At 34.6% G+C, this 23,897-nt stretch overlaps 1 protein-coding gene across 8 annotated transcripts in view; it reads left to right on the top strand.

Moving 5' to 3' along the window:
- The window catches only part of PGAP1 (post-GPI attachment to proteins inositol deacylase 1), an 85,852-nt gene extending 62,261 nt beyond the window's left edge, over nt 1-23,591 (top strand). For 2 of the 8 annotated variants that reach the window (XM_063791434.1, XM_063791440.1), the window contains 7 exons: nt 11,111-11,201; nt 11,947-12,144; nt 13,130-13,265; nt 14,564-14,614; nt 15,062-15,249; nt 16,355-16,459; nt 17,809-20,087. In XM_063791434.1, the coding sequence (XP_063647504.1) occupies nt 11,111-11,201; nt 11,947-12,144; nt 13,130-13,265; nt 14,564-14,614; nt 15,062-15,249; nt 16,355-16,459; nt 17,809-17,947 (908 nt within the window). In that variant the 3' untranslated portion in view covers nt 17,948-20,087. Of the gene's footprint in view, nt 1-11,110; nt 11,202-11,946; nt 12,145-13,129; nt 13,266-14,563; nt 14,615-15,061; nt 15,250-16,354; nt 16,460-17,808; nt 20,088-20,648 lie in introns of those variants that run through there. The other 6 variants (XM_063791436.1, XM_063791438.1, XM_063791435.1 and 3 more) reach the window with 6 other exon arrangements.
- Nucleotides 23,592-23,897: the final 306 nt, after the last annotated feature.

Below are 23,897 nucleotides of genomic sequence, written 5' to 3'. Positions count from 1 at the left end.
CTCAGCCTCCCAAAGTGCTGGGATTACAGGTGTGAGTCACCATGCCCAGCCTCATTATTTGTTATTGGTCTGTTCAGGTTTCCTATTTTTTTTTCTTGATTCAACCTTGGTAGGCTGGATGTGTCCAAGAATTTATCCATCTCTTCTAGATTTTCAAGTTGTTGGGTTAAATTTGTTTATAATATTCTCTAATGATCCTTTCTATTTATGTGGTATCAGTTGTAATAACTCTTTCTTTGTCTCTGATTTTATTTGCATCTTCTCTCTTTTTTTCTTAGTCTAGCTAAAAGTTTGTAGATTTTGGTTAACTTTTCAAAAAAGCAACTTTTTATTTTGTTGATCTTTTTGTTTTTCCCTGAAGCTTGTTCATAGCTGATGTATTTTTTTCAGTCTCAATTTCTTTTATTTCTGCTCTGATCTTTATTATTTTATTCCTTCTACTAATTTTGGTTTTCATTTGTTCTTGCTTTTCTAGTTCCTTGAGATGCATCATTAGGTTTTTTATTTGAAGTCTTTCTACTTTTTGGATTTAGGCATGTATTGCTATGAACTCTCCTCTTAGAACTTTCTTTGCTATATTCCATAGCTTTTGGTATATTGTGTTTCCATTTTTATTTGTCTCAAGGAATATTTTAATTTTTAAAAATATTCTTCATTAACCCATTCATTGTTTAGGAGTCAATTTTTTTTTTTTTTTTTTTTTTTGAGACGGAGTCTTGCTCTGTCGCCCAGGCTGGAGTGCGGTGGTACGATCTCAGCTAACTGCAAGCTCTGTCTCCCTGGTTTACGCCATTCTCCTGCCTCAGTCTCCTGAGTAACTGGGACTACAGGTACCTGCCACCATGCCCAGCTAACTTTTTGTATTTTTAGTAGAGACAGGGTTTCACCTTGTTAGCCAGGATGGTCTCGATCTCCTGACCTCGTGATCTGCCCACCTCGGCCTCCCAAAGTGCTGGGATTACAGGCGTGAGCCACCACACCCAGCCAGGAGTCAAATTTTTTTAAAAAAATTTTAAAGAGTTTTCAAAGAAGATCCACACAGTCCAGTTGGTCATTCATTTCTTTAAGTTTTGTCAACTTAAATAACAAACAGAAAGAGGCTCTCTAAAGGAAAATGATGTTTATTTGTAATAGGGCATTGCAATGGGAATATGTGTGCTACAGTAAACTTATGCATATTCAGGGAGGTAAAGGAAGACAAAGGATGTTGGAGGTAAAGGAAGACAAAGGATGTTGAAGGAAAAATAAAAAGGATTACAATTGTTTTGAAATGATTATTCTTGGCTACCAGGATGAATAACAAGGGCGATGCCAGTTTGAGGTTGAGCAGGCAGTTGCTGGGCAGATGTTCTCAGAGAAATTTTTTTCTGTATAAGGTTGAGATGGCCTTTGTTCCAGGTTGCAGTCTTTTGTGTTAGTTTTATTATCAAGCATACAAGTGTGAGAACTCTCTCTTCTTAGCCTTCCTCAGCTCTATTTGTCAGGGTTTGTTTGTTTGTTTGTTTGTTTGTTTTTAACACAAATGACCATGTTGATTCTGGCCAGTTTCACATTTTCCCCTTTTGATTAAGATATTTCTCCAAAAGCATCACTGATCAATCACCCCATAGTTAGATTTTGATATCCCTTGGTGCTGGAATAGACCTGTCCCAGGTTGTTGGTCTAATCCCACATTGTAATGATTGGTGACTAGGAGTCAGTGTCAAAAACCTTTTAGCCACATTTGAGCACTGAGGGATGTTTGAAGGGAGTGGCTCTGAGGCTAAGTCTACCTGGAGTCCATTATTAAGTTCAGTTTAGTTTGTTCCATAGTCTTTTGCCATCATTTCAAAGTGCTGGGCCAGCATTAAACTGTTAGGAGTTGTATTTCTACAAAAATTTAAATAAGTTAACAGATAGAGGAATGCTAGTGATTTTCATACATTGATTTTATATCCTGAAATTTTGCTGAAGTCGTTTATCAACTGAAGGAACTTTTGAGCCGAGACTATGGGGTTTTCTAGGTATAGAATCATGTCATCTGCAAACAGAGATAGTTTGACTTCCTCTCTTCCTATTTCGATGCCCTTTATTTCTGTCTCTTGCCTGATTGCTCTGGCAAGGACTTCAGAAAGGCAATCCCATTCACAACTGCCACAAAAAGAATAAAATACCTAGGAATATAGCTAACCAGGGAGGCAAAAGATCTCCACAATGAGAATTACAAAACACAGCTCAAATAAATCAAAGAAGACACAAAGAAAAACAAAGTTAAAAAGGGGAAATACAAAGTAAAATGATCAGTTTGCATAATAGTTTTGAACCATGAACCTAGGCTTAAACACAACCAGTTGAATACATCAAATGACCATTATCCTTCAAGTAAAAAAGGTCACTAAGAAGGGTAAGGGTCTCATGATATGAAGTCTTGTTCTGACATCTTGGGAAAAGCTATCTGAAGAGTGAAAGTGTCAACTTCTCATCCTGGTTTGTAGTTTGAATGACTCTGATTATGACATCAGGTGCCTTGGTGAACTTTTTGTGTGGCCCATACATCAAACATGAGGCTTATTTCTTAAAATGCATCTAGTTTCAGCTTATAGGGCTCTCAGAACAAAGCACTTCTCATTTTTAGTAATTCCATGGAAGAAAGTTGGATTGGAAGAATCTAGAAGAATGCAGGATCTAGTCTAGTTTATCAAGTAGTATAGTCTATCAAGAACTTGAAAACAATGAACAGAGCTACATTAATAACAGGTGTATTATAGCTTTTATTTAGAAACATAATTTTTTTCTCTCTACATTGATCACATAGCAATCTCAGATTTAAAAACCTTGAGGGCTGGGCATGGTGGCTCATGCCTGTAATCCCAGCACTTTGGGGAGGCTGAGGCAGGTTGATGACCTGAGGTCAGGAGTTTGAGACCAGCTTGGCCAGCATGGCAAAAACCCCATCTCTACTAAAAATACAAAAAAATTAGCCAGGCATGGTGTTGTATGCCTGTAATCCCAGCCACTCAGGATGCTGAGGCACGAGAATCTCTTGACCCCAGGAGGCAGAAGTTTCAGTGAGCCGAGATCATGCCGCTGCACTCCAGCCTGGGCAACAGAGCGAGACTCTGTCTCAAAACAAAACACACACACACAAAAAACAAAAACAATAAAAACCTCTTGAGGTTTTTAAGGTCTTAAGGTTCCTAGGCCTGCCAGCAGTTGACAGTTTTTATTTACTCACTATCAGGCTGGGAACCCTTAAAGTCAGATATTCTGTGCATCTTCTCAAATGTAACATTTTTGATAAAGCCTTGGTTAATATGACTAACATTCAATACAATATTTCCAGTTGTGTCCTGTTATAAAGAGAGGACAGATTTTTATTGGACTTATGAAAAAAAAATCATACGGCCGTAAGAATACTCAGATAGTTTCCAAATTTTGTAGGAGCTAAGTAGAGAGAAAAAGCATGATTCCATCTTTGTTCAGAAAAGTATACTTTACCAAATTGCCTGCTTAAGAGATAAATTTTCCTTAAATCTGGAAAATAAAACCTTTAAGTGAAGAACCAACATTTCAAATAGAAGTCATAAAAACACTATCAGTTGGTCAATCTCATGTAATTAATTTTTGTTCTGCTTGATTTTGATTAGCAGTTTCCTGAGCCCATCAGTTTTTTATCAGGGTTTTGGAAATTTTTATTTAGTTAATTAATCTTAAAGTTATCAGAAATCTGTGTTTAAGAGTGCTTATTGGACAGGTGTGGTGGCTCATACCTGTAATACCAATGCTTTGGGAGGCTGAGATATGACGATCTTTTTTTTTTTTTTTTTTTTTTTTGGGTGACAGAGTCTCGCTCTGTCGCCAGGCTAGAGTGCAGTGGCTCGATCTAGGCTCACTGCAACTTCTGCCTCCCAGGTTCAAGTGACTCTCCTGCCTCAGCCTCCCCAGTAGCTGGGACTACAGGTGCCCACCACTACACCGAGCTAATTTTTTGTGTGTTTTAGTAGAGACAGGGGTTTCATCATGTTGCCCAGGCTGGTCTCAAACTCCTGAGCTCAGGCAATCCACCTGCCTTGGCCTCACAAAGTGCTAGGATTACAGGCGTGAGCCTCCGTGCCCTGCTGATATGAAGATCACTTTTGAGGTCTGGAGTTTGAGACCAGCCTGGGCAAGGAGGCCCCGTTTCTACAAAAAAAAAAAAAAGTTTAAAAAGAATACATTAGCTGGGTATGGTGGCACATGCCTGCAGTCTTAGCTATTCAGCAGGTTGAGGTGGGAGGATCACTTGAGCCCAGGTGTTCAAGGTTGCAATGAACTACAGTTGCAACACTGCACTCCAGCCTGGGCAACAGAGCGAGACCCTGTCTTTAAAGGAGAAAAAAAAGAAAGAGTTCTGTTAAGGTTTTTTCATGAAAAACTTGATTGCAATACAGCTGATTGCAAATGCTTTTGCAGAAGAATTTAAAACAGTAACTGTGGATGACAGAAACTTATCATAGTCATGGTTAAAATCTGATGAAAGCCCCAAAGTGATAAGGAAATTTTAGTTATTTCTGTTACATGCAGCATTTTAAAATATCACCTAGAATCATGACTGACAGCATCATATCAGGACCATCAGACTTTTATCAATTTTATGTAATTTTTAGAAATGCTGACATCAATAACATATCCATACAAATATAACTTTAAAGAAGATTTAACATAGCCAAAATTATGACTGATAACATATTTGATTTCTATGAATTTATGTAATTTTGTAGCATATCAATAACATGAATATAACTGAAAGAAGATCTAGTATCACTTATCATTTGACAATGTTTTCCATATAATTTACCAAATAAGCCTAATCATTTAATATCTCTACAAGATGAGAGATATATTCTTGGAGGCTTTTCAGGGGCCCAACTAGAAAATCTGAAAGTTAATTCTAGGTAAAAAAGACTTAGTTTAGAATTTTCGGCCGGGTGTGTGGTGGCTCATGCCTGTTTTCTGAGCACTTTAGGAGGCGTAGGAGGGTGGATCAGTTGAGCCCAGGAATTCAAGACTATCCTGGGCAACATGGTGAAACCCTCTCTGTACAAAAAAATGAAAAATAATTAGCCATATGTGGTGGCGTACGTACACCTGTAGTCCCAGCCACTTGGGAGTCTGAGAAGGGAGGATTACTTAAGCTTGGAAGGTTGAGGCTACAGTGAACCATGATTGCACCATTGCACTCCTCCACCAAAAAAAAAAAAAAATTTCATCTTTGGGAAGCTTGCCAAATATGTCAAAAGGTTCAAAACGCTTGATCAAAAGAGGATCACAGGTCATTGTGAAATAATAGTATTTCGGTTAAAGTAATAAAAGACTTCAAAAGCAATACAGAAAGTTGTATGGATGTAAAAATCTTAATCTTCTTAAAGCTCAGTTATCCTAAGCTTTAAGATTAATAAAGATTAACACAGGAAATTATCCTATAAAACATCAGTACTGTGTAATTTCCTGTGTTATCTTTATTAGGTTTTTTATTACCAAAAGATAAAGAAAAGTCTGTTGCAGTGTGACTGCATTTTTTTATGGGAAACTCATTTAGATAACCCAGAACTTGAACGAACCTGATGAATGGGTACTTGAATTTAATCAGATACAGGAAAAATGTGTCTAAGGTTATAAGTGTAAGCCCATATTATAGAGGAATATAAACAAGAAAGCTAGTATTGGGAACAGAGGAATAAGTGGCTCTTAGAAAAAGTAAAAACATGTGACATAGTTTCCTGATTACATGAAACAATTGAGATATATCAAGAAAAGCCAAGAATGTAGAATCAAGTTATCCAAGAGGAAAACATTGTTTTTCTAGATGAAGATTTCAGCCTCAGGCCATAACAGTAGAGTTAGAACTGAAGAAAAAAGTTACAGGAGGTGACAAAAAGGTTGAAAGAGAGGTTATCCCCTGAGGCCTTCTCAAAGGGAGAGAGGAAGAACAGATCTCAGGAGGAAATGTGGCAGAAACAGAAACTCTGGACAGTGTAGAGGATGGCTGTTAATGAAACAGATTTCAGATTTAAAAATCAAAACCCTTTCCAATTTTCTAAGAGTAAATGAATATTTCAAGAAAGCCTTGCTGCTTCTACATAGGGGACCAAATTTTTAGTTTTGCATTAGTGTATCTTTAATATCGAATCTTAATCTTTAGAAAGACACAAATCTCTTTTATAGCCAATTTGATCACATGCAGAATTTTCTTTCATAAAGTCACTCTTCATCAACTTTTTTCATGACTTACTCAGACCTTTGATAACATGCTTAGCCTTTCTGTCTTGTCCAAATATTTCCTATTTCTTCAATAACCAGTCATTTTACTTTAGGACAAAAATGGATCACATAAGTTGTTCTTATAAAAACTATTCTGTTTTGTTTTTAACCTTCCTTACCAAAAACACATTCTCAACCCATAACTTTATTCACATCTCTCTCTTACTTACTGGTTCCTTTCTATCTTGTTTCTATTTTTTTCTAAATCTATATTTTGAAACAACCTTTAAGTACATCCAAATTAGACAAAATTATTTTTTGTCAATAAAGAACACATTTGTATGCCTTTCTTATAATTTTTCTCATCAATAATACATTATTTTTGATATATTTTATATACATTAATTAGAATTGTTATTATAAATTAATTTCTATTTTTAACTAGAAATTTAACTCTTAGTAACCTTAAATTTAACAAGTAATTTGAACTGTCACTTATTAGTATTTAATAGATGAGAACCAGCTTATTTATTAAAGATTTACTTAAGTCACTGAACTAAAAGACACTTGGGTTAATTAGTATATAATTTATATGAGTACTCATTTATTTAAGCCAATCTGAATAGAATTTCTTAGGGGATTTTTGGCCAACTATGCCAATACATGTACATATGTATAAATGTACCTGAACATATATAGACATACTCAAAAGCCTTATAGATTTCATTTTGGAATTTTAATTATAAAGCAGTAATACAAACTCACTGGTTTATGAAAGATAATTAGATTTTAATTATAAAGTAGTAATACAAACTCACTGGTTTATGAAAGATAATTAGATCCAAATTACATTTCTGACAAAATTGGGCCCCTATATGTAATTAAGGCTGTGGAACAAAATTTGGGTAAAGTAGCCTGCAGAATGCAGATCAAGTAAAATATTAAATTTGACACACAGAAAACCAAAAGTAAATTCCCTAGAAAAGACATGTCTAACCAACAGAATGTAAATTCCGTAGAAACTCGGGTCCTCAAACCACAAAGACATTTGTCTTTAAACCAGGAAAGACTTGCCAGAAAAGACAAAAGGTCTTCTGTCATCCCAGGAGAGATGTAAGGTCCTTTATTTACCAGATCCAGAATAAAGTCAAGAGGTTCTACCTTGATTTTAGAGGGAGAGAGAGTCTTGGCCTGACAAAAGGTGTGCCGTAGAAGCAGAGAGCTCCAGGGGCTCATGTGTGTACTGCACACCAGTTCTAAGCATCACAAACTGTGTCCAAAAGTAATCCTATTCCAGGTCCTACCTCTGGACACTCGTCATGTCAACCTAAATAACAAACAGAGAGGGGCTCTCTAAAAGAAAATAATGTTTATTTGGGAATAGGGTATTGGAACAGGAATCCACAGGTCATAGTAAATTGTTTGCATATTCAGGAAGGTAAAGGAAGACAATGGGTGTTAAAGAAAAAATGAAGAGGATTACATAATTGTTTTGAAATAATTATCCTTGCCTATAAGGATCCATAACAAGGGTGGTGGCAGCCCGAGGTTGGACAAGTAGTTGCTGGGCAGATGTCCTCAGAGAAGTATTTTTGTGTGTGTGTAAGGTTGCAGTGGCCTTTGTGCAGAGTTGTGGTTTTTGCAGAGTCTTCTGTGACAGTTTTGCTGTTATGTATACAAGCATGAGAACCCTCCCTTCACAGCCTTCCCTGGCTCTATTTGTCAGGGTTTTTTTGTTTTTTTGTTTTTTTAAAAAAAAACAAAAATCAGTGACTCCATTTTGATTCTGACAACTTTCATTGTCAGAAATGAATTGTTTCTTTATCTGTAGGGTCTGTTCTCCATCTCTTTTTCTCCCCTTATAATTTATCAAATAAAACTTTTTTATACTTTTTGCATTTTCTATGTTTGGAGTTTACTGATTCCATCCCCTTGCTGGAGTTGAACATGTTTTTCTATTTTCTATAAATTGATAATTAGAGCTATAGGTGTGATCAGATTCAGGTTATTTCCCACCGATCCCCATCCCTGTTCTTTTTTTGCTGCTGCTGCTGCAAGAATCGTTCATAATACGTATACTTCTAATAAGAGACACTCACTCCCTAATTTCCTTCCTTGTCATCCTAGTTTGTTTCCTTTTCTTTCTTCCCTTCCTTCCCCTCCCATCTCTTTTTTTCATCTTCCTCTTTCCCTCCCTTCCTCCCTTCCTTCCATTTTTCCTTCCTTCCTTCTGTCCGTCCGTCTGTTGTTCCTTCCTCCTTCCCTCCTTCCTTCCAAGAGCCAATGCTTCATTGCTGCCTTTTCATCCTACATGTGGCTAAACAAGACAGATGATTTCTTAAATTTATCGTCCCTCTCTCCCAAATTTGCAAGAGTTTGGGATCCTCTTAAGTTTTAAGACATCCCCAAGAAAATTCCTCACTTGTTTTCTCCAGTTTATACCCTGGCACTTGAAGTTTTCTTCCTATAGTCTGAAGACTTCTTAAAATGTAGAGCCTGATCTTGTTCTCCATTCTATTCCTAGTGCCTAAGATAGTGCCAGGCACACAGTAGGCATTTATTGTAATATTTGAGCTGTATGAACTGTGTCAGTTATATCCTGGCATACTGAGTGGAATAATTGAGATTATAATGGACTATTTCAAAGGTATATGTGCAGGGTTAAGAGAAACCAACAAGAAATGATAAGATGCTAAACTAGTAACAGAGCCAGCTGGTACTCCAAGGTACCAGGACAAGAGAAGGAACAAACCTAGAGGGCTCTAGGAGTGGATAACATTCCTGGAGCTGTAGCCTTGGGTGCAGGAACACTACAGCCACTGCCAACCTGTGGCTCAGCAGGAAAAAGATGAGGAAATACATACACTAACCTTATTTTCTCCTACTCTCCTATCTGCTGATACCTCTTAATTCCTGAACTTACCTAGAAGCCAGTCTATAAAAGTCAGCCTCCCAGAATTCAGGAAAAAGTGAGGGGTGGAGAATGGATCTGGAGAAGCAGATGTAGAAACTGTAGTACAATGGACAAAACCTTCCCTGGAGTATAGCAGTTATTAGTTTCCCAGGAGGCTAAAACTTTGTTTCGTTGGGCTTGGACAGTGATTAAGGGAGGCAGGAGCAGGGAAAAAAGAGTTTGGCCTGAATATATTAAAGCAGCAGTCCATAAATCCCCTCCACTCAAATCTTTCTACAGCTACTTAGTGCCCTTCAGTTACTTTTATACAATTTCAAGTCTGCCTTTAGTGTTAATTTTAACCTAATTTAACCTATATTCCAGGAAGTGGTAAGCAATATTCAGTTCATCTGTGCCAGACCCAGCCTTTTAATTAAGAGATTATTCTGGCTGGGTGTGGTGGCTCACGCCTGTAATCCCAACACTTTGGGAGGCTGAGGCGGGTGGATCACGAGGTCAGGAGATCCAGACCATCCTAGCTAACACGGTGAAACCCCGTCTCTACTAAAAAAAAAAAAAAAAAAAAAAAAAATTAGCCAGGCGTGGTGGCACGTGCCTGTAGTCCCACCTACTCGGAAGGCTGAGGCAGGAGAATGGCATGAACCCGGGAGGCAGAGGTTGCTGTGAGCCAAGATCGTGCCACTGCACTCCAGCCTGGTGACAGAATGAGACTCTTTCTAAAAAAAAAAAAAAAAAAAAAAAAAAAAAAAAGAGATTATTCTGACACTATGACATCAGCCAAAACCAGACTTAAGTATAAATGTCTATCTTGTTTTGAAAGTCTGAAAAAGGTCTCGTTTTTCTTGGTTTCAACTGACTTGATAATTGATTCTCAGACATATAGAATGTACATCTAGGGGATATTTGATGCTGGTTAATCTAGAGGCTTTAAGTACTGGATTATGTATCCAGCCAATTAAATATGTAGTTCTGAACCAAGAATGCTTATCAAAAATCACCTGTGGATTATACCCACTAGAACGACTATAATTTTAAAAAGACAAATAATAAGTTTTAATGAGGATGTGGAAAACCTGGAACCCTCATACACTGCTGGTAGGAGTGTAAAATAGTGTCGCTACTGTGAAAAACAGTCTGACAATTCCCCAAATGGCTAAATACAGAGTTATTGCATAACTCAGCATCTGCATTCCTAGGAATATAACCAAGAAAAATGAAAGCATATATTCATACAAAAACTTATATGCAAATGTTCATAGGAGTATTATTCATAACAGCCAAAAAGCAGAAACAACCCAAATGTCTGTCAATTGATGAATGGAAAAATAAAATGTAGTATAATCATACAATGGAATAAAAGGAATTTGATTAAAAAGAAATTAAATGAAATACTGGTGTATGTTACAACATGGATGAATCTTGAAAAAAGTGGAAGGAGCCCATCACAAAAGACCACATATTATGATTCCATGTATATGAAGTGTTCAGAATAGGCCTATCTTTAGAGAAGGAAAGTAGATTACTAGTTGCCAAAGGATGGGAATTTGGGGGGTAATAGTTAAAAGAAAACTTTCTTTTGTGGGTAATGAAAGTGTTCTAAGACTGTGCTGATAGATGTACAATTCTGAATATACTAAAACCACTAAATTGTATATGTTTAAATAGAATAATTATATCAGAATTTTGTCCCATAAAGCTAATTTTTTAAATCACTTGTGGAGCTTTGTGAAAATACAGCTGGTGAAACCCCAGCTTTGACTTCCTGAATTTGTTTTTACAAGTGATTGAATGTGTACTCTAATATAAGAACCATTGAATTACAGCTATTTTTAATCTTTCAAGAAGAGTCTCTGTGATAGTAATGAAGAGCCTTGCTTTCTCTGACATAAAATATGTTGCTGTTTTAGAGAACGTGGGATATAGTATATCTCATACTTAATTACTGTAAATTGCATGTAACTTTTTTTAAATCACCAGGTTGTTGCTTAGAATATGCTGCCATGTTGGATAAAGAAGCCAAACCATACAAAGTTGATCCTTTTGTAATTATCATTAAGTTTCTGTTGGGGTAAGTTTTATTATCTGTGATAATGATTTTAATTGTGTTTTACATGTAACATTATATTTGGTTCCATAATGCAATATAAATTTTCATACAGATTTGGCAGTTGACTTGTTTTGTTAAACGGGGTTTTTTTTTTTCTCTTAGGCAAAGGTCTAATAAGTATATCAATGTCTACTTCAATAGTATCATTTCAAAAGTAATTATTCACTTTATGTATATCAGTCTAAACTTAGACTGCCTTTAATGTTTGTAAATAGGTGTATATGGTCCATGATCTGTGAGTATCCTAGATTCAAATGCAAATCATTACAGGGTATTGATGAAACAGTGCCTCTCTGATCACTTTTAAAAGTATATTTTAGACCTCTCTACCCTAGTTAACATTCCATTCTTAATGTAGTCACATTTTCAGATTTTTGGTTAAGTATCAATATGTAGATCTTTTTTTCCATCGTTACAACTAACTTGGCTTTCTAAAAAAAAAAAAAAAGAACATATTACTTTCTACTAGGATCAATATAGATTAGTAAAGCTATACTGAAATGCAGATCTTCAAAGATCAGTAGGCTCACTTGGAAAATAAATGACTTATTCCATACAAAGAATTAAAAATTTGTTTTTCAGTATAATTATAAATTAAGTATCATGGAACTTTAGAGACTCTCTTGAATAGTCAGACACCTCAAATATTAAGTCCTTAAATTTCAGTTGTTGGGTTTTTTGCTTTTATATTTTCTTTTCTCCACAGGTATAAATGGTTTAAAGAATTGTGGGATGTATTATTGTTACCAGAATTAGATGCCGTCATTTTAACTAGTCAGAGTATGTGTTTCCCCCTGATATCCTTGATTCTCTTTCTGTTTGGAACGTGTACTGCCTACTGGAGTGGCTTACTGTCTTCTGCATCTGTGAGACTTCTTTCTTCATTGTGGCTAGCTTTGAAAAGGTAAAGGATGAATGATTAACAGCTTTCTTATTGCTTTAAGAAGAAATATATGTTCTGATAAGGAACCTGAAATTAATTATTTTTACTAAACTATTTTCTAAGGAAAAATATATAACTAGCGAAAGTATGGGTTAGTGTTCAAAGTTATGTCTGTGAAAGCTAATCATTTATTACAAGTTAAATGTTACATTTGATTTTGACCTTAGCGCTCGAGAGTTAATAAGAAAAGTTTGACAAATTACACAGATAGTTTTACATTTCGTGGTTGTGAATCTTTCCCAGGAGGGATTGTTTCTCCCATAATATTGCTTTTATATGCTGACTTCTATATTGAAACCAGGGCGCAAGAGACTGTAAACCAGATATTAGGATCAGATTAGATGAGATGTATAAAAGCTCCAAAAACATTGCCTAGAGTTTTATTATGGGCCCAATGACACAGTTTGAATCTGAAGTTACTGGTAGGCTTTCCTGGTAAATCATCAATCTAGTGCCCATTGCCACTCCTCCTTACCAGACATGTCATGTGATTTCCTGTCACAGAGGGGATTATGGTGGGTGTGATGCTTCTTCCTCCACCTTTCTGAGATGCTTCAGATAGGGGCTCTGATAGTAACACCATCAAGGGTCTGAGTGGTCTCTAGGCTTTAAGAAATAGAACATAGTTTCTCCTCCTGTCAAGACTGGAGATGTATGGCACAGAGTGTATAATTAATGATTATCTTTGGTAACATTTTTTCACCTGTAGTACAAGTATCAGCTATAGTATTATCAAAATGGTAGAGGAGTTATCACAATACATTACGGAACTTAAAATCAAATATTTGGGACCACTTGCCTTTATTTAAAAAATACCTTGTTGTTTACCTTATGTATTTGCATATAAGCAAGAGAGACTGGGAGGGTACTATATTGTTTTCTTCTTATATGTGACTATATAAATATTTGTTAATATATATTTTAAACTTTATTCTTATAATTCCAGACCCTCTGAACTTCCTAAAGATATCAAGATGATATCACCAGACTTGCCCTTTTTGACAATTGTCTTGATCATAGTTAGTTGGACAACTTGTGGAGCACTAGCCATACTTCTTTCTTATCTTTACTATGTGTTTAAGGTATGTCAAATCAGTAAAGCCAAAATGATTGAGCTTTGTATTAGGCACATACATGTAGGATGTCCCGTAGGCATTGTTAACAAAAATTCTCATAAACACTGTAGTAACCCTCTGTTACATAACGGGTTTGAATGTAATTAGTTATTTAAATTACTGGAAAAGGGAAATTATTGATCTAAGTTGGGGTTTTTTTGTTGTTAAAAAGGAAAGGGAAAGGAGAAAATATAATCTGTTTCTGCTTGCTTCTTAGTCTTTACAAGTGTTAATTTTTTTTTTTAACATTTTACTAGGGCAGTTTATATTCACACTTCTTTTTGAACATGGGTAAGAGACGAAACAAAAAGTGATGTCAGTAGGATCAAGCTATTAATCATGCTAAGATAATATAAAATGTTACAAATGTTGCTGAAGGATCAGAAGACGACAATAAAAATAATTAGGCTAATATTTTTACTGAAGAAGTGAAAAACATGTCTGATAAAGCTGACAGCTTTGCAAAAAAAAAAAAAAAATCCAGGAGGTAATACAAGTGTATTCTCTCCATGTTATTCTTAGGAACAGACAGTTGACATCAGAGTGGATAATTCTTTTTTTCCTTAAAAATGAAATTTTTAAAAGTGTAAATACATGCATATCATATATTATTTTCAGTTTTCCAAAGGAAATTTATATGCTTCTTAAAAAATTATTTACAGCTACTTTGATTTATAAATAATAATTTTAGTATTTTTTAAATTAGGTAATTCAAACCACTGACCCACTAAGCAAAGTTTTCTTAAATACTTAAGTAACCCTAATAAATTAAATTTAAAGATTTTTTCCAGTTCTTATAAACATTTCACCACTGTATATAATTGGGTTCTGGTTTTCAAAGACTTAAAATATGTGAAATGTGTTATATCCTTTTACTATATTGAATGTAATGAAATCTTTGACTTACAAGACACTTTAAGTTGCTATAACAAAGCATCATTCAAACATAGGCTTTTACAGGTTATAAAAGGTATAGCGCTATATCCTGGCCCCACCATACTCCAGAAGTTTGTATTGTTTCGTTTCTGTTTCCGTTTTTTTGTTCATTTGTTTGTTGCTTTTGTTTGTTTGTTTGTTTTTTAATCCATGATAGCCAGCATGTGTAGTTGTTGTTTTGTATAAGAATGTTTTTAAATGTTTAAATGACTTTTTGGTTTACATTTTAAACATTTCAGATTACAGTGCTTCTCACTTTTAATACCAAAAGGCTTATATGTTTTGTTTCAAAATAAAAGTAAAATTAAACAGCAATTTATTTTTCTTAGGTTGTTCATCTGCAAGCCAGCTTAACAACTTTTAAGAATAGCCAGCCTGTGGTAAGTTTTATTTTCAAAACTCTACATAAATTTAAAATGAAAGAACATGGGGAAATATAAGAGTTTTTTTTTTAAGGTTAGTATTTCATAATGCTTAAAAGATACAGTATTATGAATTTAAGTAAAGTGAACCTAATGAATATTTTTAAAGACTTATAAGTTCATCTTTTGTCAGTACCCATGTCATTTTTTTACAAGTTTATTGTCTATTAAATTTTATTTTGAATAATTACTTAGATATATTCTTAGCAGTAGAACTAGCAAGTCAAAAGAATAAAGGTTTTATAACTATTTTAAAGTATTTTTAAGCAAAGTAATTTCAGGATTTTATGTCAGTTTGGTAATGGAAAGATGTACTTATTTAGCTGATAAGTAATGAGTATGATTCTAAATAAAGTAATATACTTTTGTTTAGTGTCTTGATATTTTTACTTTATTGTTTTATAGAATCCCAAACACTCTAGAAGAAGTGAAAAGAAATCCAATCATCATAAAGACTCCTCAATACACCATCTTCGTTTATCTGCTAACGATGCTGAAGATAGCCTTCGCATGCACAGTACTGTGATTAACTTACTAACATGGATTGTATTACTCAGCATGCCTTCTCTAATTTATTGGCTAAAGAATCTTAGGTGCGTTTTATTTATATAATTATTGTTTATGTGGTTCAAACAATAAATATCCCTAAGTAGAGACTTGCTAGATTCCTAATGGTTAATGAAAATTCCTCAGGAACAGGAAGCTATATATTACCTGAAATTTATTTATTTATTTATTTATTTTTAATTTTTTGAGATGGAGTCTCGCTTTGTTGCCCAGGTGGAGTGCAGTGGCGCGATCTCAGCTCACTGCAACTTCTGCCTTCTGGGTTCAAGCAATTTATTTTTAATACATTCACATTTTCTCCCTTACTATGTGTATATAAACTTCGGGAATATAAACTTTTCAAAAAATCAGCCCAAAAGGGTGAACTGTATTTTTATTAATTGGTCAATTGCTAAATAAAAGGCCACTTCATCCAAGTAGTCGTTGAACCCCTATTCAATGTAGTTTTCAAAAATGATATAAAACTTTCAAGTTATCTAAATACTGGGAATTTTTTTAAGTTGGCAGAACCAAAATAAGTTCAAATTAAATCAAAGGTTGCTAGATTTTAATACCCTTCTTTTATATCTGTTCCTTATTTTAGTCAATATCCAGATGTTTGTTCACAGATTTGCTGTCAGAATTATTTGAGGAGCACAAATTTTTGGTTCTGAAAGGCTATAGACATTTTACTGTCAGTAAATGCAAGAAATGAATTGGATTTTTAAAAAGATAAGGGACAATTAACTTCATGAACCTTCCTTTTATCTTTTTTGTTATAGAGTAGTACTCATGTATTTTAAGTAATTTGTTTTTTTTAAAACTTTATGCCATTTTAAACATACACTGCTTATAAAAAGAAAGTGCTTTATGCTGTTTTAAACATACACTGCTTATAAAAAGAAAGTGCTTTCATACTGGTTATTTTAATTTCCTTTAGTAGTTTCTGATCATAATTCTCTTTCTAAAACCTTGAATACAAAGATGATGTAGAGCAAAAATTATTTATCAGATATTTCATGAACTGTTTAGAGCTCTCTTATATCCATATTGCTACTGGAATGTCTTTAACAATATTTATCCTCTTGATTCTGATAATTTAAAATGATCAGGTCATTGTTGATTTGTGGGTTTCTTTTTTTAATATTATAGGTATTATTTTAAACTTAATCCTGATCCATGTAAACCTTTGGCATTTATCCTTATTCCGACTATGGCAATTCTTGGAAATACTTACACTGTTTCAATAAAATCAAGGTACAGTAGTTTAATCTTTCTTTTTCTCATATCTGTTCTTGGCCTTTTTCCCCCTTTATATCTAAAACATACTCTTTATTTCTAATTAATTTAAATATTCCTAAAAGTAAAGCCATAACAGTATTATGGTTTATATGCAAGTATACTTGTTTTCTTAATTATAGGTTTTATTTGATAGAATATAATGCAGTTTTTTTTTTCTTTATGAAGTTAACCCTATAAAGACATGATCTAAGATTTGCTTCCCAAAAAGCAAACAAGAGAAGTGGATGGAGATATTGGTGAGATAAAATTGGCCATGATTTGATAATTTTTGAGGCTGAGTAATGCTTGCATGAGGGTTCATTATACTGTTAGTCTACTTTTGTAGTTTCAAATTTTCCATAATAAAACCTGATTTTTCATTCACTTGTTGTTTGCTCTGGGAGTCTTTCCAGTTGATTCTGCCAGATATTTGCAGATATTTTAGAATCAGGCCGACCTGGAGTTTAAATCCTGGTTCTGCCAAATATTTAATAGCTCTGTCTTTAGTTACATTTCTTAACCCCTCTTATTCTCATTTTCTCTATTTTCAGAGTAAAAAGGTAATTGTCTTTTCTGATAGTATTTTTCTCTTTATACTCCTTGTTTTGGGAATGTAAGATGGTTCTTTGGTTTTTTGTTTTTTGTTTTTATTAGTAGGGTTAAAATAAACATTTCTGTAGCTATGTCTTATTGAACATTATTGATTATTTTGTTAGGATAAATTTCTAGAAGTGGAATTACTGAATAAAAGTCCAACTAGTATTTTTCTGTTTTTAAAATTAGACTAAATAAAACTGGCTATTTTTTAAATAGAAATATTTTTCTTTTCTAGCCAAGTATGGCTTGTATTGACCTTTTTAAAAATTATGAATAGGTAGGCCGGGCGTGGTGGCTCACGCCTGTAATCCCAGCATTTTGGGAGGCCAAGGCGGGTGGATCACGAGGTCAGGAGATCGAGACCATCCTGGCTAACACAGTGAAACCCCGTCTCTACTAAAAATACAAAAAATTAGCCAGGTGTGGTGGTGGGCGCCTGTAGTCCCAGCTACTCGGGAGGCTGAGGCAGGAGAATGGCATGAACCCGGGAGGCGGAGCTTGCAGTGAGCCGAGATCGCGCCACTGCACTCCAGCCTGGGCAACAGAGCGAGACTCCGTCTCAAAAAAAAAAAAAAAAAGAAATTATGAATAGGTAAATTCATAACATTAAAAATTCATTTAAATTCACTTAGAATATTTATCTTTCCAAAACTGTATAAAAGATTGATATAATTTTGGCTCACAATGTAGTTCACATAAGTAATGTATATTTCTCTGTCTCTTTACAGTAAATTGTTGAAGACTACTTCACAATTTCCACTTCCTCTGGCTGTTGGTGTGATTGCTTTTGGGTCAGCACATTTATATAGGCTTCCATGCTTTGTCTTCATTCCTCTTTTACTCCATGCATTATGCAACTTTATGTAAGATTGGACTTAAGGAATGATGAAGATAATTTATGTGTTTAGGGCCAGTGATAAGAGGGAACACACAGATCCATCAGTATGGACAGCAAGATCCTTTGGAGAAGACAAGTCTATTTTTACAATATTGAAAATAGGAAATTAGTTTTGTAATGTTTGAGGGAAGTAGTTGAAGCATGGTTTTGTTTTGTGGTGTGGAATCCATGTACTAATCATTTTTGAAAAATTCATGGAGGGATATATGGTGATCACTATCATTGAGGACTCCTGTGCATATAAAATAGTCTGTTTTATCAACCGTATGAGAAGTCTGATATGAGAGATTTAGTAGATGCAGCATTGTTTGCAATCTCACTGCAAGCATTCTGCTCATCAAACTTTTTTCACAAAAGTAGGTTATTTTGAATTTGCTATAGTTTACCTATTAAGAAATAAGTCTTTAAATAACTGATGAAATTTATAGCTGTTTGGTTTCTCAAAGGTTAAATAGCCACAGAAAGCCTTTGGTTAGTTTTTGGCAGCCACCATGAACAAAGTGGATCTTGTCTTCTTACATCTATGAAAATAGAGCTTTGAATGGTAAGGAGACATGTTTTCTTGGTAACCAATGCAAGATTGATGGGTGGAAACATGATTCAAACTTACACAATTTTTCTTGCTATTTTTCAAATATGAATCTTACTATATATTCTCGGTGAACATCAGGAGACTATTAAAGAGGTCTGTTGTTAAATGTAAAGAAAAAATGCTCATAGCTATTTGCTTCCTGGTATTGGAGCAGTTCAGTTGTTTAGTTTATACCATTGGATTCAATTCATTGCACCATGGTTGCCAAAAGTGCCTGAGGTCATAATGGATTGTTAAAATAACTAAATTCCAGTGGTTGGAAACTCTAGGTTTGTACCATTTTTTCTGCTGTGGGAAAAAACAACAACAACAACATGATCAAGGTAACATCACATTTGACGTATAATATTATACTATTAATGGAATATCAGTAGACAACTGTTAACCCATTAGTAGCATGAGTATAAACAGTACACCTGAATAAATTGGAGACATTAGCCACTAGGTTTAACAGTGGAATCTTGATTTGCCTAGGTGACTTCTGGGATTACTGTTTGACAAATAAGAGTAACATTTTATTTCATTTCAGAATTTACGTCACTTTTAGCTACAAGAGTAGGAAGAAGGTAATCGGCAAGGCAGAAGAGTATACTCTTTGCCTTAGGATAGCGTAAACTCAGGCTGAGACATACTCGGCTTATAGAGTTCTTCTAGATGTGTAGACTGTAAATGCCCAAATCCTCTCAACTAAAGTTTTAGTGATTCCACAAAGCCTCTCATGTACATTTCCAGTGATTCCACCATTGCACTTGTGAACATGTATCCTCGTTAGTACCCAGGGATGTCCTCGAGCACCAGTTTTATTTTATCTGCCATTGCATCTGGATTCTATTACAGCCTCTCAGCTGTTACTGCCTGTGGACAGTTACTTCTGCTTACTGCCTGTAGAGAGTTACCTAACTTCTCTTCTCAGTTCTTCCTCAGGTCCTGGCTATTTTGGCCTCAGTTGAAGGGAGTCTTGCTCTCATCTCTGAGGGTTTTAAGTTTGTTTGATCCCATTGTTGTCTTTTCTAGCTTTGAGCATGTTTTTCAGTATTCATATTTTCACTTACTGAGAACATTAAAGGGAAATGATAAACTCATGGTGGGGATATGGCAGACAGGTGCTTGTTTGTTTGAGAGAAGTAGCAGAAGGGATAAAATACAAAGTGCTATATGTTTCAGCTGGAGAGGAAAGAGAGAGAATTTATTAGATTATATACTTGTCCCATGGCATACCACGTATATGTTTAAATAGGGACACATCTCCCTATGTTTAACTATACTTATAAACAACTTTGATACACATTGCGTCTTTTATTCTGTCACCTGATATTTTAGTGTATCTCAAGTTACAGATTACATGTGTCCTTAAACTATTTCTGAATTTGGACTTAGTTCCATATACAGAAAGAACTTTAGAAAATTCATTAATTTGGATCTTCTATTGATAGCCATAAATACTATGTTTATGTATTCTAAAACCTCTTTGTTTAGTTAGTACTGTTCATGAATGTAACAAGCTTCAATTTCTCATTTGTGAGTAGTACATTTGCTTTTTGTTTGTTTGTTTGTTTGTTTGTTTTTGAGATGGAGTCTCACGCTGTCACCAGGCTGGAGTGCAGTGGCGCAATTTCAGCTCACTGCAACCTCCACCTCCCAGGTGCAAGTGATGCCCCTGCCTCAGCCTCCCGAGTAGCTGGGACTACAGGCACCCGCCACCACATTGGCTAATTTTTGTATTTTTAGTAGAGGCAGGATTTCACCATGTTGGCTAGGCTGGTCTCAAACTCTTGACCTCGTGATTTGCCCACCTCTGCCTCCCCAAAGTGCTGGGATTACAGGCGTGAGCCACCACGCCCGGCCGTACATTTACTTTTTAAAGCAGCAGACTAGGTACACGAATTCTCACTGAAATATTTTCATGGGAATGTAGTTATCACCAAGTCCTAAAGTCTTATTTATGCCCCCAAAAATTTCATTTTAAGGACTACAAAAATGATTCTAATTAAACATGTTATAATCAATAGTAGGTTGGGTCTTTAGCCATTATATATGTATATATACAGACACATATGTATACACTTACATTTTGACAGGGTCTTCATTGAGTCTTGATGCACTTTAAACCCAGCTGGCTACCAGAGATGCGAAGGTAGGCTCTTTGAAGATTAGCAAAATGGAAGTTTCTGTCACTTGAGAAAAGGAAAGTTCTTTGCCTTTAAATTACACAGTTTTCATCATGCCCACAATCTATATTATTGGCTGGTTAAACAGCACTGCCCTATTAGCAATGTTAACAAAAATGAAATTATTTATTGGCAGTTATAGATTATCTAATTCAGGAAATTTCTGAGCTCAACTTTTACAGCAACTGTTACGCCTTCTAATTTAGCAATTGAGTTATGAGTAAGTTTTGTGCTTAACTCCTAGACCCTATTGTTGATAACCAGATCAAATATAGTCTGTACAGAGGAAAACACTGGGTACATTTAGTATTTCTAAAGCCTCCTTTGGAGTTACTACTGATTGTAATTTGGAACTGATAATAGGTAGAGATTGCTAACACTGTTTTTTTTCCTGGATCTTTTTTATGCCAGAAATTAAACAGGTTCTGCTAACTCTTTTTTTTTTCTTGGTTATCACCAGAATGAAAATATTTAAAGTGGTGACTCTAGAAAAGCCATCTGTGCCTGGTTAACATTGATTTTGAGTCTCTTCAATATATATTGATCATGTATTGATTAATCTTTATTTTTTCATATTTTGGCTAGACAAATTCAGATCTATATAATGGAATACCCCTTCTTGAGTGAACTATACTACTAATCTACATGATTATATAGTAAGGAAAAAAGAAGAAATAACTGTAATAGGCATAGTGTTTGTTGTTGGTTGTCTTATCATTCATGTGATACTACTCATTTCCACAATACACACAAACTTACATGAGGTGGATTATTTGTTTTGTTCATTATTTAGTTCCTATATGTTTTTTCTTTAGAAACAGTCTCATTCTGTCACCCAGGCTGGAGTCCAATGGGGTGGTCATAGTTCACTGCAGCCTTGAACCCTTTGGCTCATGTGATCCTCCCATCTCAGCCTCCCAGAGCAGGTGAGACTACAGGTACATGCCACTGTGCCTGACTTTTTAATATTTTTGTAGAGACGAGGTTTCAGTTTGTTGCCCAAGCTGATTTTGAACTCCTGGTTTCAAGCGATCCTCCCACCTCGGCCTCCCAAAGTAGTGGGATTTCAGGCATGACCACCTGGCCTAGTTCCTATACTTTTCTTAATTCTTCAGACTTCTCACATCTAGTATATTGCATTCATTTCATCTTGCTGTTTATTAGCACCCTTTGTGGCCAAGGGAAATAAAAGGTGGTAAAATTCAGTTTTCAGTTTAGTTCTTGAAAGCTCTGGGAAATGGAGGAAACACAAAACTATGAATTAAACTAGGGCTGTTGATTTCTGAACCCCCAGATAAATCAGTTGACCCACATTTTCATTTTAGGTGTTAAGTCCAAATTAGCATAATGTCTTGCATTATTATTAGGTTCAGTGTGAAACTTTACAGTGCTGCATTTGAAGTTTAGTAACTGGTTATTATTAATCATTTGGGAAGAATGAAAATGTGTTGGGACTTTCTATGACTAGGCATTTGTTGATTATTTTTCATGATTGCTTTTTGTTTTCTCATTGTGTAGGATTTGTGAATTTGTGTATTACAGGAAACAAGATACTTTGTAAAATTTACTGGGGAAAATCCATTTGGAGTGCATGACATTTGCCAGGATAAGAAAGCAGTAATATGTTTGTATTATAAAATTACACCCTGCCAGAAAACTTTCTTTCCTAGTAAGGTAAATGTAGAAGGGACTTTTACAGCATAGTAAGTTGATTAGGAGCCAAAATTTTATTCCAGTTTTTTTTGAACTAAGAATGTTTTAAATTCTGTAATGAACTTTTATGTTTACCCATTACTCATGCATTCTTTCACAATATGTTTAATAGCCTGAGGAAATAGGAAAGCTGTGAAGCTACTCCCATTCTTTACTTTAAATAAGAATAATAGGAAAGAAAAGTCAGGTCAGTAATCCAAATCCAAATATGTATACTGCAAATGCTCAAGAAGTCACATTTTTTGATAAATTGTATTGAGTACAGAAGAACTTATATGAATTTATTATCTGTTAATAACTTAGTTTTGACAACAGAATAACATTTGGAAATTGTGAGAATAATCAAGCTGTTTTTCCATTAACAGTGTAAATTCATAACATGTCCTTCAAAAGGTGATATTCTAAGCTGTCTTTAATTGTCTACGGTTGATAACTTTTAAATAAAGTACAGTACTTTCTGAAAGTGTTTGGCATGTTATGCTGCCAAAAACAATCTGTGTTTTGAAATACCAATTAGTTAATTTCTGAAGACTTTGTATAGGACTTGATATATGAGTCAGAATCTGTCTGTACTCATTCTGTACATTGTAACTTTGAACACTTATGAAAAACTGTATCTGTTGGTGTGTTTTGATTAGTTAGTGTAGATTTGTTTGCGTATTTGAATTCCGATTTTAGTTTAGGAAGTCTAAAAGTAGCCATTTTTGTAAAGTTCATATGCTATTTTTTAATGTCATTTTTGTTTTTAATATTTATACAATAGTGATGTTACTAGTAAAAAATGTTTATAGATAACACGTAGAGCTATTAACTGTTCAAAAGCCTACATGATAGGCATATTTTGTATTTCGTGTTGCACTCGTTCTGTTTCATATTGGACTTTTTACATCCCTTTTTTAGCAAAAAAAAAGAGACACATTTTAATTCTCTTTAGCATAAAGCTGTGCATTGGAAACTATGTGACTGTATCCATATGGTTAGCAAAATACTCTTTGCCACCAAAGGTAAATGAAACTGTAAAATACCTCTGGATATTTGTGCCAATGAACTTTTCTTAGCATATTAGGATTAAAGCAAAAATAATCTTTTCAGTATGTTTCATCTAGGACTTACAATAAATGTTTAAACCATGAAAACTTATATTTCATACCCTAATTTTTCTTTGAAAATATTCAAGATTTGTAGCCTAGTGTGTTCTATTTTGTGTAATTGCTTGAATGTTTTCTGATTTTATTGGGTAAAAGTTTGCCTAGTAATGATCTTTCAGCAATTCGTTGAAATAATTATTTGAAGTAATCTTGCTTCAGATTTAATTTGTGATGTACATTGTTGTACAAGCCATTTTAGTACAGGTGTCTCATTTATGTAGTTGAAAGGTGACTGTGGAATTTCTTTTGTTTTTTACGTATTTCCATTCAGTCTCTTTATATAGTCACATGTTTCACA

Source organism: Pan troglodytes, chromosome 13 (assembly GCF_028858775.2).
Source record: "Pan troglodytes isolate AG18354 chromosome 13, NHGRI_mPanTro3-v2.0_pri, whole genome shotgun sequence".
NCBI classification, from domain to species: Eukaryota; Metazoa; Chordata; class Mammalia; order Primates; family Hominidae; genus Pan; species Pan troglodytes.
This window is presented reverse-complemented; position numbering and strand designations above follow the sequence as displayed.